This window comes from Mangifera indica, chromosome 16, assembly GCF_011075055.1.
Source record: "Mangifera indica cultivar Alphonso chromosome 16, CATAS_Mindica_2.1, whole genome shotgun sequence".
NCBI classification, from domain to species: Eukaryota; Viridiplantae; Streptophyta; class Magnoliopsida; order Sapindales; family Anacardiaceae; genus Mangifera; species Mangifera indica.
The window spans coordinates 13,311,493-13,329,180 of NC_058152.1; the positions used below are offsets into that span (position 1 = coordinate 13,311,493).

The 17,688-nt window shown below is 31.4% G+C and overlaps 3 protein-coding genes across 3 annotated transcripts; 2 read left to right on the plus strand and 1 right to left on the minus strand.

Moving 5' to 3' along the window:
• The first annotated feature begins 312 nt into the window (after nt 1-312).
• LOC123199689 (inactive TPR repeat-containing thioredoxin TTL3-like) lies at nt 313-5,556 on the plus strand. Its single transcript, XM_044614730.1, has 5 exons — nt 313-1,560; nt 2,280-2,475; nt 2,562-2,734; nt 3,664-3,997; nt 5,264-5,556. Exons 1-5 carry the CDS (start codon nt 557-559, stop codon nt 5,390-5,392), a joined length of 1,836 nt encoding a protein of 611 aa, XP_044470665.1. The 5' UTR covers nt 313-556; the 3' UTR covers nt 5,393-5,556.
• A 3,988-nt stretch (nt 5,557-9,544) lies between these two features.
• On the minus strand, nt 9,545-10,376 carry LOC123198759 (PLAT domain-containing protein 3-like). The gene is made up of 2 exons (XM_044613519.1): nt 10,216-10,376; nt 9,545-10,143 (listed from the first exon to the last, which is right to left on the minus strand). Exons 1-2 carry the CDS (start codon nt 10,279-10,281, stop codon nt 9,670-9,672), a joined length of 540 nt encoding a protein of 179 aa, XP_044469454.1. The 5' UTR covers nt 10,282-10,376; the 3' UTR covers nt 9,545-9,669.
• A 1,738-nt stretch (nt 10,377-12,114) lies between these two features.
• Nucleotides 12,115-12,915, plus strand: LOC123199024 (NDR1/HIN1-like protein 13). Its single transcript, XM_044613821.1, has one exon. The coding sequence runs from the start codon at nt 12,115-12,117 to the stop codon at nt 12,913-12,915; it is 801 nt and encodes a 266-aa protein (XP_044469756.1).
• Nucleotides 12,916-17,688: the final 4,773 nt, after the last annotated feature.

Genomic DNA, 17,688 nt, shown 5'->3' on the forward strand with positions numbered 1-17,688 from the left:
ATTTCCTCAAACCTTGTGGAGAAAATTGTCAGAAACCTCTCTCAAGAATGTGCAATCCTCCTTCTCTATAAGTCTTGGCTATAACTGAAATATTAATATTTAATTTAGCAAAGTTAAGAAATATAACAAAGAGAATTTAAGGCTTGCTAAAATTCTAGAGATCCTCGTTAATTTCAAGACCGATTCTCTTGCAACCCACAAATGTTCTAAAGAAAATAAAAATAAAAATAAATTTAATATTTAAAAAATAAAACAAAATTAGATTAAACTAATCCAAATTTTAATCACAATTAACAACCAATTAACGTTCCTCATAATTAATAAGTTATAATCTTCTTCATTGACAGCCAGTCCAGGAGACTTTTCTGTTCATCTCCTGGGGCTCTGGCTTGTTTGAACCAAATTTCTAAAGTTGTATTAAATTCAATTCTTTGTTAAAGTTTTGAAATTTTTCATTTTAATCCCCATGTGGAGTCGCCTTCTTCTTCTTAACGCTTAATTTTCTTCTGCTTTGATTGGTTTTTTTTAAATTGTTTTTATTGATAGAATAGCAACAATGGCTAACCGTTCACCAGACAAAAAATCTGGTTGCGGGTTATTGAACGCGGTGTTCGGGCGGCGGTGGTCGCGGAGGACCACCTCCACAGGTTCAATTCCGATCATCAACAGCAAGGAAGAATTTGTCAAAATGCCGAGCTTTAACTCAAAGAGAAGAAGAAACAGCACAGATGAGAGTACTTTAATGGAAAACCAACCTGAGAACTTTCTAGAAACGTCTCAAAAACCGGTAGCTAAGCCTCCTTCGACGACTCAGAAACAACTAAAACCGCCGCAGCAGCCGCCCCGGAAAGCTCCTGAATATGAACAAAAAACGACTTCCAAAGCTCAGGCTAACCATATGGGGTATGTTAACAATGGAAGGAGAGTTCCAAAAGAAGCCGTGGGGATTTCCGGCGAGCTCGAAAGCATGATTGTCGAACAACAGAGGGCTAGAGGAGGTGGAGGGAACGCAAATCTCATCAGGGCGTCGTCGAGCAACATGATGCTAGCCGGAAATTTAGGAAATTTAAAAACAGGCGGCGGAGGGAAAGAAAATTTATACGATCAGTTAGATAGTTATCTTCCGAAACCGAGAGAGCAAGAAATGAGCAAAACGTCGCCGTCTTCTTCTGCCGGAAAAGCTAATAACAACAAATATTCGAACAGCGTGATGGGAAATGTGGTGAAGACCAAACAGAACAATGATCAGCAGGAAAGTTATAAGCCGAAACCGGAGGAAAACTCTTCGTTATGCAGGGCGCTATCGACGAGGATGGATCCTGAGCAGTTGAAGATAATGGGAAATGAAGACTACAAGATGGGGAACTTCGCAGAGGCGTTGGCATTGTATGACGCGGCCATTGCTATCGACCCTAACAAGGCGTCGTATCGGAGCAACAAAAGTGCAGCATTGACAGCTCTGGGGAGGATTCTTGAAGCAGTTTTTGAATGCAGAGAAGCCATTCGGATTGAACCTCATTATCATCGAGCTCACCATCGTTTAGCTAACTTATACCTCAAGTAAGAAAATCATTTTCTCCATTTTCATTCTCGCATATTTCCATTTACATAAGTGTTTGAATCCATCTAGGATGTGTGAGTTCACAGTTTATCTCAAATTTTATGAGTTGGCTTTGATCAAATCTATTCGAATCAGTCAATTTCGGATTAGAGCTTCAATTTAATACTTTGGCTCAAAATTGATTAATTTGTTTATACAGTAATATTGTATACTGTATATGACATTGTTTACATCTGGCATAGACCCTTCGGTGATACTGTATGTCAACTTGGTTGAAATCAAATCCACCACTGTATGTAAAGTTTTCTATTTTCATTCATACGGTTTCCACCTTAGTGTTTCTTAGATATATTAATACCATGAATACCTTACACGTACTAATAATACAAAAACAAGAACATATACAGAGGTTTCAAATTAAGTTGAGCTGATTTCTGGGCAACTCTAGTTCGAACTTGTTCGAATTAGTATGTAATATCGTTGGAAGGCTATCAATGAGATAATAGTATTATTATAGAGATAAATAGTATTATCAATAGATAAATAAGTTGAACTTAAATCAAAATCAAAGTATGATTGGATGATTTTTAAAGTTTAGATATAATGACACCATACAATATTTATACCCGTATTTATTCTCCTTGTTATTAGGTATAAGATTACTCATATTTATGCATACTGTTTGAATGCAAGGATTTTACTAATTTTCTCATTGCAGGTTAGGGGAAGTCGAGAAAGCTATATATCATTATAAACATGCAGGGCCAGAAGCCGATCAGGTTGATATTGCCAAGGCTAAATCGGTTCAAGTACATCTTAACAAGTGCACAGAGGCCAAAAGGCTACGAGATTGGAACACTCTGATTAAAGTGACAGCGTCCGCCATATCAGCCGGAGCAGATGCAGCGCCACAGGTTCATTCATCAGACAGTTTTTTTAAGTGTAGTGTTGTTATCATGAATCTAAATCTTCACTATTTTTGTTGTTTCTCTGTATATAGATTTTTGCTTTACAAGCTGAGGCTCTACTGAAACTTCAGAGGCACCAAGATGCCGATGAAGCCATGAAGAATGGTTCAAATTTTGATGTCGACGATTGCACTAGGTTTTTTGGCCCCATTGCTAATGCCAATTTGTTGGTTGTTAAAGCTCAAGTTAATTTGGCTATGGGCAGGTTAGTTCATTTCTACATTTGATACCAAAATGATTGGAATAACGTTGAATCATAAAGAATTATTGTCACAATATTTTAGATGAATATTATATGTATATATTTTTAGTATATAATTTAAATATACAAATAATGTGTTATCATATGATTCGGTATTATTTTATATTTAATTCAAAATCTTTCAATCACATCTTGACACATCATTTATATATCTAAATTATATATAAAAAATGTATACACATTGTTTTATTGTCTTTGTTATTCTAATAATTTAAATAGGGGTAAATTCGAGTTGAATAGATTGGGTTTAAATCTATATTCAATTCGAATAAACCAAACTCAAGCTTTTGTCAGTGATTCTTCAATAAAACTTTATTTTTTTTGCTATTTTTTTCCTTCAGGAAGGATTAGTCATCTTCTCCAACAAGACTATTCACCATTCAAGTTGGCTTGAGTTTAGATTCAAACTGAATCAATTTACTTGAATCGATGTTTGGTTTGATATGAATCAAACTTAATTTGAAACTTCAACTTGATAGTTTGGTTTGAATTCTCTTTTAACATTACTGTTTATCTCGTCAGTAATACTAATGATGATCTTCTCACCAAAATGACCCTTGAACAAGCTCGAGTTGGCCTTCGAACTGAGCTCAAACAAGCTCATGTTTGGGTTTAGCTCAATTTGAATCCAATCTTAGGCTCAAGCTTAAACCCAAACTCATAATTCCAAATTCGAATTGAGATCAAACTATCTCTTGTTTGGGCTTAACTTAAAGTCGTATCCACCCCAGCTAGTCAACAAGGATGTGGCATCCAACCTAGGTTAAAATACAAAATGAATAATGACTTGATTATTCATTAACGAGTAAAGATATGTATGAAAGTTTTATATACAGTTTTGTATGCAAAATGATGGGGAAACGGTGTTACAGATTTGAAGATGCTTTGGAGGCGATACAGAAAGCGGCAAAACTAGATACGAACAACAAGGAGGCGAACATTGTGATGAGGAAGGCTAGGGCAGTGGCGGCGGCTCGATCAAAGGGCAACGAACTATTCAAAGGAGGAAACTTCGCCGATGCATGTGTTGCATACGGTGAAGGACTGGACCACGATCGGTACAACTCAGTTTTATTGTGTAATCGAGCAGCTTGTCGATCCAAACTTGGCCAATTTGAGAAAGCCATTGAAGATTGCAATGCTGCGCTACACTTGTGTCCCAATTATAACAAGGCCAGGCTAAGAAGAGCCGACTGCAATGCCAAGGTGACTAAATCATTTTCCAATGAGCAGTACTATGCTGCTTACACAAATGGGTAGACACATATAAAAGTCATTATGTGATTGAATTTTATTTTATCATTAATTTGAAATCACTCGATCACATAATGATATATCATGTGTATAACCATTTGAGTAGTCAAAGGTGAATGCATATAATTTTATTTTTTATCAATTCATATATTTTCGCATGTCTATTTACTATAGAATACTACGAGGTTATCACATCAGTCATATGATACTATGATGCAAACGAGCCAAACCTATTTGAATAGTGCTTGGCTCAAGCACGTTGAGATAATATCATCTTAGTTTAAACTTGAGCTTGAGATAGAAATAATTAGTTCGAATTCGGCTAAAAGAATAATATGTTAATCCCTTTAGTTTTAAAAAATTATTTTTAAACTCTTATAACTTATATATTTATCAATCATCCCCTTTTTTAAAATTAAGACATAAAGATTATATTTGAAAATTTTAAGAGCTAATTGATATTTTTCATGAAGCAAGTTGTGAGCTCACTAGCATACTGAGCCAACTAACATCAAGAGGGGAGAGGTGATTAGTGTTGGATATGATCTGAGTCGGCTCAATTAATTTAGTTCAATTTGAATTAGTTTAATTTGAATTCAAACTAAATTCAAATTGAAATATTTGGCTTATTTTGAAATCAAATCAAACTTAAAATAGCAGGTGTTCAACTCACGTTTGATTCAAATTTATAGTTAGAATTAATATTTCAAATTTGTGGCTCAATTCTATTCAAATTCGTTATTTTGATCACTTTGAATTTATAGTTTAAATTCGTGGTTCAATTTAGTTTGAATCAGTAATTTTGTATATTATTTAAATAAAACAAGTCATTTTGTCAATGAAATACAAATTCAAGCTATAAATTTGAACAATGAATTCGAACTAGATTAAAGAACAAATTTGAACCATTGATTTAAACATGAATTCGAGCTAAATTTAAATTGAACTAAATAGAATCAATTTTTATTCGAATCAAACTTGAGCTAAACTATTTTCTATTTAAGCTGAATTTGAGTCAAGAAATATTTGAGTTCGATCTGGTTTGTATTTGTCTCTAGAGGTGATAATATCACCTAATAGAGGGGAGAGGTGACAATATGACATTTAAGAGGGGTGATGGCGAATTTCATAAAATGATGTTTAGATCCATGAAGTTTCAAAATTAACCGTTGTTTTAACATGAACATAGAACTAAAATGTTTTGAGTTTTGGATGTAGCTGGAGAGATGGGAAGCTTCAGTGCAAGACTACGAGATCTTGAAACAAGAAAATCCCGAGGATGAGGAGGTGAATAAGGCTTTGCTTGAGGCCCAAACCCAGCTCAAGAAACAGCGAGGTGGGCCTTGATCCAAGTTAGTACAGAGATTAAATCAAGCCCAAAACAAAACCCAAACAGAACAGAAGCTGCATTAAAGAAGTAATGTTTCGTGTACTTATAATAAATATTAATTTGAATACCAATAATAATATGTCATTATATGATTAAATATAATATTCTTATTAATTTAAAATCATTCAATCATATACTGACACATTATTATTAATATTCATATTAGAATTTATTATAAGTATACATAACATTACCAATTAATCAAAACAGTGGAAACAAAAAATTGTATAGTTATTTATGTGTAACTTTTTTTTCTTTTCGACTATTTATTTGGTTTTTAATTACTTTTGATATATTAAAATGATAAAATTGAAAAATCTTTCGTTATTTTCAAGCTAATCATCAAACTCATCCATAACCCCGTAATATATATAAAAATGATATTATTAACAATGGGCCAAAGGACTCATTCTCACCCAAAGGAACAACGGCTTCTCTGATACTCTCTTTCCCTCTTGATGATGTATCTCTCTCTGATGGTGTTTTCAGTACTCGTCTCCAACATCGATTAGTGGTGTTTCTTTTTCTTTGACAAAGACGCACTATCAATCAATGCTAGACGTATCACCAAAGAGGAAGACGTTATCAAGAGAGAGAGAAAGCACTAGAGAAGTCATCGTTCAATGGAAAAATACCTTAAAATTTTGAAACTATAAGGGCAATAATATAAGTTTTCAAAATTTAATCTTAGAAAAAATTTATTAGTTTTCTAAACTAATGGAAAAATAAAAAAGTTTTATTATTTTTAATATATTACTAGTTAAATAAAAATTTTACCATTAGAATTTAATTAATTCTGTCAATTTTAACTTCTCATAATTGAAAGTTTAGATTTTTAATAGTTAACGAATACTAATCTGAAATACATCAACCTTTAGACGGAAAAAGTCCTCTGGCCTTAAATTTGTTGTAGTAATTGAACTAGACTTTCATCTGTTAAAAAACGATGTCCAACTGGTAAGACCGATCTATCAAACTGAAAAAATAACACTATATACATATATTCATATTTGAGTCCTAGCATTTGGAAAAAAAAAAAAAAAAACAAATGTTATGACAATGCATATGCTTGACTGTGAATCGGATAACCATCGGGTCTTGGTCCAAATGCCAAAAATCTTACTTCCACCTAAGGTTTATTACACTTTTACATTTTTTAACCTGTCAAATTTTTAAAAATTTAAATATTTATTCATCTATTAAATTTTTATTATTATTAAAAATAAAATTATTATTTCAAAATTTTATTAAAAAAATTATCTTCTTTTTCTACATAAATTTGAAAATCTTTATGTTAAAAACCCATTGAGAAGAGAGAAAATATATCGGTGATAGGATTGATAATACACTAGAGTGTATTTTCAAGAGAAACAATTGCCAAAAGAAGAGAATAAATTTTTTAAGTTTAAATATAATATTTTAAATTTTCAGAGGACGGTTATTAATATTAAAATATGAAAACCCTAAACTTTAGAGAGGGAGGAAGGATGAATCAGTTCTTAAACTTGAAAAAATATAAGACTAAAGAGAAATTATAAGTTTTTAAAATTAAGATAGAAAAAAAAGATAATTTTTTTCATATAAAATATTTAAATAATAATTTTATTTTTAATAATTATAATAAAATTTAATAAAGAGATAGATATTTAAAATTTTTAAAACTAAATATATAAAAGTTTAGAAATGCATTAAACCTTACAAGGGAATTAGACTTTTGGCCTAAATTTATTATATTTTATGGAAACCCTATTTTAAAAGTTTTTTTAAGATCTATGTAACTTCATTATATCCACCGTTATCTTATAAATTGATATAAAACTTTTCAAAATGTAATAATTATTTAGAGACTGAAAGTTACTTTTCGAAAGTAATAATTATCGAGACACCGAGAGTTTTCACTTATCAAAGACAAATAATCTCGCTAAAAATCTTAAAACCCCTTCAAATCCACATGATGAATTTTTAGATTATAAACCCACTTTTGAACATATATTTAATATGTTATTATATTATTAAATTTTATTTTAAACCAAAGGATTTAATCTCTCGTATTTTTCTCATTTACTACCACCTTTAATTTTTTGAAAAATTTTAGTGTCACTGTCTCTTTAGCTTAAGATTCTAGATTGTTACTAGCGTCCTTCTCCATCCTTCTTTGGCATCCGAGATCGAGCTATCGTGGCATCCCCTTCATCTTTTTCCCATTTATCTTAGATCCAATGCAAAATTCGATTGAAATCAAGGGAGAGATCTTGCTTGATTTTTGTCGAATTCGCATCAACAGGAGGGAGAGGGATGCTGTGAATCCTCCCTAGTTTATTCTTCGGTTTGTCTGTTCTTGTCCTCCTTGGTGACTTGCACAATCCTTCTCGTCGATTTCCATCACATTTTGCATTGGATTAGAGATCAATGGGAAGAAAATGAAAGAGATGTCATGACAGTTTAATCTTGGAGGCCAAATACGGAGGGACAAAAATGCTGATAATGACAACAAAAATTAACAAATAGATAGATATTTAAATTTTTTAAAGTTAATAAGCCGAAACTAAAAAGGAAAAAAAAAAGCTTTCGGTGATAATAAGTCCTTGGGCCTTTATTTTATCCCTAAGCCCAGAGAAGTTATTCCCATTAAAGTTCATTGCATTTTTAGAACGGTACCTCTTAACTTTTAAAAATTTAAATACTCACATGTGATGAGTAAAATTAATTGTATTAGTTAATATTATATATTTTCCTCTTAAATTTTGAAAACTAACAATTTTCATCAAAATAAAACTTTAAAATGTTTCATTTTTCCTCTAAATTTTTTTGTTCTCCTTCTCCTTTTTTTGGTGTCGTCACCAGTTGATTCTTTTTTTCTTCCCTTTCATTCTAGTTTTCAATGCCTTCTTCTCATTACTTCATCCAGTGATAAAAGGGAAGGGAAGAAAGAAGAAAACCCTAAAGAAGAAAAATGTAACATTTTAAAATTGAAAATAAATAATATTTTATTATTTTTAATATTAATTAACAATTTTATTTTTTAAACTTAACTGATATCGTTAATTTTAATTGTTTATGAATGAGTATTTAGATTTTCAATAATTAAGAGGGACCACTTTAGGAATGCAATAAACTTTATGTGTGAATAAATCCTTTGATCTATCATTAATTTAAAATTATTGAATTATTTAATGTCATATATCAGATATATACTTGTTTATATATTTAATGCCAAACGACTATTTCCCACCCAAGGTTTGATGTTTTCTCAAAAATCCCCCCTTTAACTATGGAAACACCAAATACCCACTCATGGCCGGTTAGATTTAACCAAACCCTAATACCTGAAAATTTTATCTCATTTTGCCCCCCTAAACTTTAAAAACTAAAATTTTTCCCCAGCCTAAGTTTTAAAAAATGGCAGTTTCATCCTAGGGTTTGGTTTTGAAATCTCTGGTGACCGTTCCGGCTCCATTGCCGATGCCGTCTCCCTCCCGAAGCAGCCTCTCCTTCCGGCGAATATTTTCTTCCCATTTGGAGGCTCGATCGGCGTCGGCTTCCCTTTGGGAGACGAAGAACTTCGTCTTCCTCGACGAAGTTCTTCGTCTCCCCAGGGGAAGCCGACGCCGATCGAGCCTCCAAATGGGAGAAAAACATTCGCCGGAAGGAGAGGCTGCTTCGGGAGGGAGACGACATCGGCAATGGAGCCGGAACGGTCATCAGAGATTTCAAAACCAAACCCTAGGGTGAAACTGCCATTTTTTAAAACTTAGGCTGAGGAAAAATTTTAGTTTTTAAAGTTTAGGGGGGTAAAATTAGATTCTATTTTAGTTTATTTTTAATATTATAACAAAAATGACTATTTTACCCCTACTACCGTTAGGGTTTGATTAAATCTAACCGGTCATGGGTAGGTATTTAGTGTTTTCATAATTAAAGGGGGGACTTTTGAAAAAACATTAAACCTTGGGTGGGAAATAGTCGTTTGGCCTATATTTAATATAATACTCATAATATTTTTGTTTGATGATTTACCTTGCATACCCCTAAAATTTATAAGAAATGGTTATTAATAAATTAATGATATTAAAAAATAATTAATGGTCATTAAAGACAAAAACAAGAAATTAATAATAACAATCATCTTAATTATTAACTACTCATAACATCTTAAGAAAAATACACGGTAGATTTTCACTCTTACTCGTTATCCAACGGTCTAAAAACCAGCTCCACATTCACATTATATATTTCACATAGCAGAAGACAAAGACTTAAATTCTCTTTTACCGCCGTCGTGTGGCCGCCGATCAGCATAATAGGGACAATAGTTTCTGATAGCGGTCAACTCATACGGCGCCGTATCGAGTGCCAGCCACTGCTCCACCGTGAACTGCTGTTGAGCGCAAGTTGTGTGGACTCCGGTTGATGTGACCTCGACGTAGTTAACATACCATCCATGATGCGGCCCAGAGCCGTCGGATGTGATATTTATCGCGCAAACGGGTGAACTCAAGCACCACCCTCTTCCACTGAAAATGTCCAAATTACCCCTCTCGAAATAGTTGTGGCCGGGTTCCATCAAGCCTCCCCATGCCTCCAGATTTGTAATCTCTAACCCCTCGCCGTACACGTCATACAATATCAAGCTGATGATCGAATCAGTGCCACCCTTCAAGATCGAGCCCGTTCTGATGTACACCGTATACACACAATCATCTCCATCCTACAAAGATCATAACAAGTAAATATTATCAAATCGATAACACAGTGCGTAAACTATGAATGTTTAACTTACTGAGAAGGCGATCGTGGCGGAGGAGAGGAGGAGGAGGAAGAAGAAGTAGAGAGTCTTGGAAGCCATGGCTGAGTGTGTGGAGAAGTGAGTCTGCTTCTAACTTTATATTGAGAAAATTAAATTAAGAGACACGTGTTAATTTTGGAAATGAATTTATGGGTTATAATCAAGTGCAAAACAAAGAAGGGAACATCTATGGAAGGAAATTGCAAAAATGGCAAAATCGGAACATTTACCAAAAACACCAAACCACCTCCTGATGATAAAGGTTGGTTCGTGTTCGATTAGAATTTTATATGGTCAATTTAAACTCAAACACGATTAAATTAGCTAAAAATATTATCGGGATTCATTAACAAAATAAATAATATAACAAATATAAAAAATAATATTAATAATACAATAAATAATATTGTTAACCAAACTCGACTTAAGTTATTAACTAAAGTTTCATATCAAATTCAACTGAAATTGAGTAGAACACCAAATCAATTATAATATTTTCTAAAATAAAAAAATAGAATGATAAAATAAATCTATGAAAGTGATTATTTTGAGGTGGCAGGCAATAATTGGTTGGAGATGAAGAGTGAGTGTAGTGGGTGATAGAGGTGAGCACAGAATATCAGCAATTCTAATAAGTGTGAAATTACTAGATTCACCTTGGAATATGCTAGATATGATGAGTGTAGGGACAGCACCATCTGTAAAAAGGATACGATAAAAACAGTGTAGCGATAAGGGGTAGAGGCAATTTCCCGAAGAAATTGATGAGATTGTCTGTATATTCATAATTAAAGTATAAGAGCATATTCCATTGGAAGATAAAGGAAACCCAAAAGTGAACCATGTGATGAACGGTGGTGGGCTAACAAAGACCTAGTACAAATCAGAATTTTTTTTCTTAATATATTTTTAATCTAGATCCAGCCTTGTCTTTGTCCACTAGTAGATTAGTCCGATTGGCTGGCCGTAATAATGACATGGGTACTATATAATTAAAATTTAAAACAATAATATTTAAAGATATTCAACTATCATTTTTTATTAAACTGATCAAATTTTATTTTTTTATTAAAATATTATAAAATTTTACTGTTTTATATTCAAATAGACAACATTGGGCCCATGGGTCAGCCCACTGTCTTATTTTCCTTTAAAATATTCAATTATTATAATTTTTATTGGGCTATTTATCCACAGATCATGTTCTAAGGCCCTCGGCATAGCTTGCAATTTTACAGGCCAAGACTCTGCAAACCGTGCTAAAAAAGTGGGCCTAAACTGTGTTACAAGCCAGCTCGACACCCTTAACATGTCTAATTGTGAGAATTAAAGAGTAGATTTGATATATTAATTCGTCGGTAGAAAAGAGTGAATTTTTATTTGTGTGAATTGAATTATAGTATTTTGTGCAATACGTATTTCTTTATATATATTATACAAATACGTATAAAATGGCTATAATACTATATTATAACAGATAACTAGAAACTGCTTCATAAACAGTATACACATAGCTATTATCTAAACCAGTTTACAGTTAATTAATTTAATTAAAATTGGGTTAACAAATTGAATAAAATTTTAAAAAACGCCTACGAAGTTTAAATTTAGCAACTAGAGATGATAAATTAAGACATTAATAGATAATTAATATAACTAATTAAGCATTAATTAGTTTCATTGCCTTGACCAAGTCTCCACCATTCAAATTAATTTGGATGACCAGTAGGTCATTTCTCATTTCTCACTATTATTCGAAAACTGAAAACATGCACCATCTTCCAAGTTTCCGGCACCTCCTCCCATGCAAACCCTAAATTTCATATCTTCTTCTTTTGCTTCTTGCCCTTGCCGCCGTAAACCCTTCTTTTTTACGCCGCTCCCCATTTGTGTATGGAGGAGCGGATTCCAGATATCGGTGGTAGTAGCATCAGTGGCTACCACCTGCATCCACCACCCAAGGACCACTACCCAAATCCTTTATTTGATAGTAATACACAACCTATAACATTTCAATCTAAGCAAGGAGATGAATTGAGTACATACGTGGTACATTTTCCCAAAGATCAAATTTATCGTGTTCCACACCCCAAAAATGCTGAGATTTTTGAACGTTACCGTAATAGTTTGGCGGCAGGTAATAAAAGATCGGTTTGCACTCGTGTCTTGTGGATTATTATGATCTTGGTTATCATTGGTGTTATCATGGTCATAACCCTAGCGATTTTGAAAAAGGTTTTTAGCCCTAAACCGATTGTTTTCTCCATCTTGAACATGCATGTTACAAACAAATCACGAATTGAGTACAACATTTTTCTTAAAGCAAGTAATCCTAATGAAAAAGTTACAGCTAGTGTTGCAAGAAGTGATGGTGGTGCCTTGCTATTTTTCAAGACAAGAATACTTGCCACAGGCGACTTTCCGAAATTGCAACAAAAACGAAGCAATTCAAATATCATTCATTTGAACCTAGTCGGATCAAAAGTTGTACCTAAGGAGATTCGCCAGAGTATCAACGGCAAAAAAATCAATCATCAAATTTCATTGAATCTTAAAATGAAATTTCACACCGATATGAATTTAGGGTTCTTGAATCTTCAAAGCAATGACATCGATATGGATTGCAAATTCAAAGTTAACACATTGAGGGGCACAGGTACAAGGATTTTATTGCAAAATTGTGTGGTTAATTAATTGTGTTCATGCCATAGGAAGATTTTTCAATGTATGAATTTATTTTCATGACGTTTGGCATCTGATTGAATATTTTAAGTGGTATCAGAGGATGGATTTATTGTGTAATTTTCAATTTTTTTTTTTAAAGCTATTATCAGATTTATGATTAGATTAGGTTCATTTGTTGCATTCAAACTTGCTATCTTGGTTCATCAATTTATCAAGTGATAATTTTAATTTTTCAAAATTATTTTTGTGTTTAAAAAGTATTTTAATTATGTTTTCGTTCCTCGGAAAATTTTAATTACATATCTATAATTTAAATATATGATCAGTGAACTCATCACGCACGAGTTAAACAATGGATTAAAATGCGAAATCTAAAACGTGGGTTTAAAGGATCAGATTCTACTCTACACTCTCACAAATAGATTTAAGTGCACATAATAGCACCTTCTTATAGGTCCTTATAGTGGGTTTTTCAACTAATTGTTCTAGAGTTTATTGGTTTGGTAGTTGGTTCTACCAATAATTCCTCGTCACAAACACACGTTTGATCAATTTATTCTTTTGTTGTTAAAACTTAGTTCTGGGCCCAAGACCAATCTACAGAGGCCCAATTAATTCTTTGTAATTTTAAAAGCCTGCTGATCCAGTTGTGGGCTGAAGCCCAAAGGCCTAAACCAAATGAATAATCTTAAGCATGGAGGTGTGATATGTTATTGGCCTAATAACGTTATTGAAGGAAGTAAAACCGTTGGATCTCATCTCACTATTGAGGAGATTCAGTATTGATTACTGGCCTAGCAACCAAGACTTGATTCAAATTCAAACTTAAATCGAATGAGTAAAGTTCAAACAAAAAATTAGACTTATTTTTATAAAATGAATTAAGTTCAAATCGATATACATATTTAAATTCGAATCAGTTTAGATCAAATCTAAAATTATTTTGTTTATTACTGAATTTGGATTTTAGTTTAATAATCTTGAATTAATTCATTTAGATTTGAACAGATCTCACACTAAATTTTATTCAAGTTTAATTTAGATTGAATTCAACCTTATTAGCAATGTCACCAGGTTGGAACTGTTGTATTGCCCCAAGGGAGAAAATATGTTTTGGGTTTTGATCATTTTATAAATATAATCAATTTGACAATTATAGATATTTCACCACAATTACTTTATTTTTAGAATATACAATATGTTCTATACTCCTCTCATAATTTAAGCTCATCGCCTAGGTGTTCTTGTACGGGTTAGATGATTGAAACTTATAATACAACATACTAAAAACTTTAAAGATGCGTTTGGTTTAGCTAATCTTTTATTACTAAAAGTGAAAGATTATTTTAAAGATAGATTACCTAAAAGATTAATGAATATAAGTTATTATAATTTTTTATAAATTTTGGTAAAAATTAGTAAATATAAATAATTATTATCTTTAAATAAATGAATATTAAAATATTATTTTATTTAAATATCATTGAGTATAATTATTTTAAAATATTTTTTTATTATTTATTATATTAATTAAAAATATGAGTATTTTTATCATAAAAAGTTTATAAGTAAAGATATAATTATAATAAAATCAAGATTACTATAATAATATTTTAATACTTAAAACAGAGATAGTAATCATATTATTTTTTATATTATCTGTTATATCATTTTTACTAATAAAAAATTATTGAAATATTTTATTATTAATAAATCAAACAAAGTAATTCTTGTAATAAAAAATAGATTATCAAAATAATTTGTATTCCAACAAATCATACGACCCCTAAAAACTTTTTTTTTCCCAGCATAACATAATAATCCCCTTCTTTATTTGTCACCAAAGTAGAACAATAATTTTATGGATTGAAAGCAAAGGAGCTAGTGACTTTGTACTTTAAAAGAGAGTTGGATTAAAGGAGGAAAGCTTTAAAAGATTTTATTAAGTATTTTATAAATATACAACTTTAATTTCCTCCTTTTTATCTATAAAAAATACTTTACAACTTACTAGTGATTTTGGAAGTTTATAAGAAGAACCCACCTTTTAACCCTTTTTCTTTTAAATTATTTGTTTCACATGGTTTGTTGGGTTCAATGGCTTCTTTCTTCAATCTTAATTAATTTTGATTGTTGCATTACTTCCCACAGAAAGACCATTAGTCTCCTTTACCTATGTTATTTTATAACAAAAAAACAAAGTTTATTTGTCAAATGTTAAAGCTGGTTTGCACTTAGATCGGATTTTATCCAAGTTGTATAAATTCAAATTCTACTCAAATCGAATGAGTCTAGTGTAAACTAAGAATTGAATTCATTTTAATGAACAAGTTAAGTTTGATTCGTTTCAAACATTTAAATTCAAACTGGTTTGGATTAAAATTAAAATTAAATTGTTTTGAACCAATTTTGAGCCTCAGTTCATGGATCTTAAGCTAACTTTTTTAAATTCAAATCAATTTTAAGCTAAACTTTGTTTAAAGGACACCCTCCAAGTCCAAATGATTCCTAGCCAAATTTCAAGAACTAAAACATAATTTAAACTTAGAATTGTGTTTTAATAATTTGATATAATATTCAAAAACTGATTTCTTATGAAGAAATTAATGTAAACAAATTGTAAATTCTTGAGCCAGTGACTCAAGGACACCCTCCAAGTCCAAATGATTCACCACGCTCTTCATCAATCTCTTTCATCTATACATGTGACAAAAATTCTGACAAATAGCCCCATTTACACATAGGCAACTCTATTCAATTGTTCCCCATAACAACAGCATCGAGGTCACATGGGTTTCCATGTGAACCCACAAGACTAAGACCTTCACAGTTTTAATATCATATCATGGTGGTTCACGACAGACCACCACCACCATCCGCCGTGGCTCTAGGCCCTCAAGGTGGGGACCGATTCCCCAGATCACCACTCTTGTTGAAAATCTCTTGCCAACACGTATGCTTCAGGACCATCCCTAGCCAGAACATACATTGAGCTTTCTTCTTCAATGTCTCATGCATGAATCTATTCATCCAATCATTCTCACCAAACACATACATGAATCTATATTTATAATGCGCATGGTGTTGATGTTCACGTGAAACAACAACTTTATTTTCTCCTCTTCTTCTTCTTCTTCTTTATTATATATAATTATAAGGGTTGGAAGTTTTCATGACGATAGAAGTAAAATGCTACTGAAAGTCATTGAGATGAATCTGTAGAATCTATTTAGGAGATTTGAGTTGAAAAACGGAGAAAATCATAGAATCTATGATTGAGTTATTGAGATTTATATGTATAGAAACCGTTCAAAACTTCTTTAAGAGTCAATATCATACTACACAAAAAAGTATAGCATAGCATTTATAAGGATTGTATTAATGCAAATAAACTTAAGGATTTTGTTTTACGGTCAAAACTCTTCATAGGTCGAATTTACGGACACAATATCAAAAAATATGATCAACGACAAATGGTTAGATGTCATATAGGGTATATTTGGTTTAGATAATCTTTTATTACCAAAAATGAAAGTTAGTATAAAGATAAATTACCTAAAATATTACTAAATATAAATTATTATTATATTTGATAAAACTTAATAGAAATTGATAAATATAAATAATTATTTTATTTGATTATAGATAATAATAAAAAATACTAAAATATTATTTTACTCAAATATTCTTAGATATAATTATTTTAAAATATTTTCCATGTTATTTATTATATTAATTGAAAATGAAATTATTTTATCCTAAAATATTCAAAAATAATAATATCATTATAACAAAATTAATATTACCTAAACAATCTTTTAATAAGTAATAATATCCATCAAGTCACAAGATTTTACATTTACTTATTCAGTTTCATATGTAATCCTCATCGCCACTAATATAAATTCAAAACGGTAGAAAGGTTTTGGAAAAGACATTTCTAACATTTTGCTAGTATTTAAACTCTTTAATATTACTATTCTCTTAAAAAGTACTTATCTAATATCATCATCATGTATATAGACTCCAAGTATATATAAACTGAATCATATTAAAAATCTTAACGTGTATTTCATATTGATATTAATCTCATCACCTACAAATTCAAATGTTGTTATACAATATAGAATAATATTATGTATACAATTTTTATACGTAACTTTATGTATAAATAACGACATGTTATCATGTGATTGTATAGTTGAAAATTAAAGATAAAATAACACACAATCATATGGTGGCATCATTGTTTATACACAAAATTATGTACATAGTTTTATTGTATAATACAATATGTCACTGCTGATAGAAGTAATTAAGTTTAAGTTGAAAACCTTATTCAAAATCTCATGCCTTACGCCATCAACTATTTAGTGAGTGTTACCGAGAGATGTATAGTTGTACAAGAAACTGATTAAGACTTTTTCGAGAGACAAGATTATACTATAAACATAATCTTATAATATATATAAGGATTAGGTTGGCGGGAACAAGAGGGATTCTGAATCTTGTAGAATATCAACAGTTTAAAGTGTATTATTGAGACATACCTATTGATTTCGATATGGGAGTCATTTGGGGAAGGAGAGTTGGTGGCATTAATACAAGTGAAGAAAGATGACTGTTGGCTTGGGTAACAATAATTGTTAATAGTAAAAGAGTTAGTTTAATTGAGTTTTGCCACCAATGATAGAAGAAAAGAAAGGGATTTGAATGTAGTGGAGTTCATCTTTCCACGTCCAAAAGAGAGCCGAGGTTGTGATAGCTTGGAGGGATGTTAGT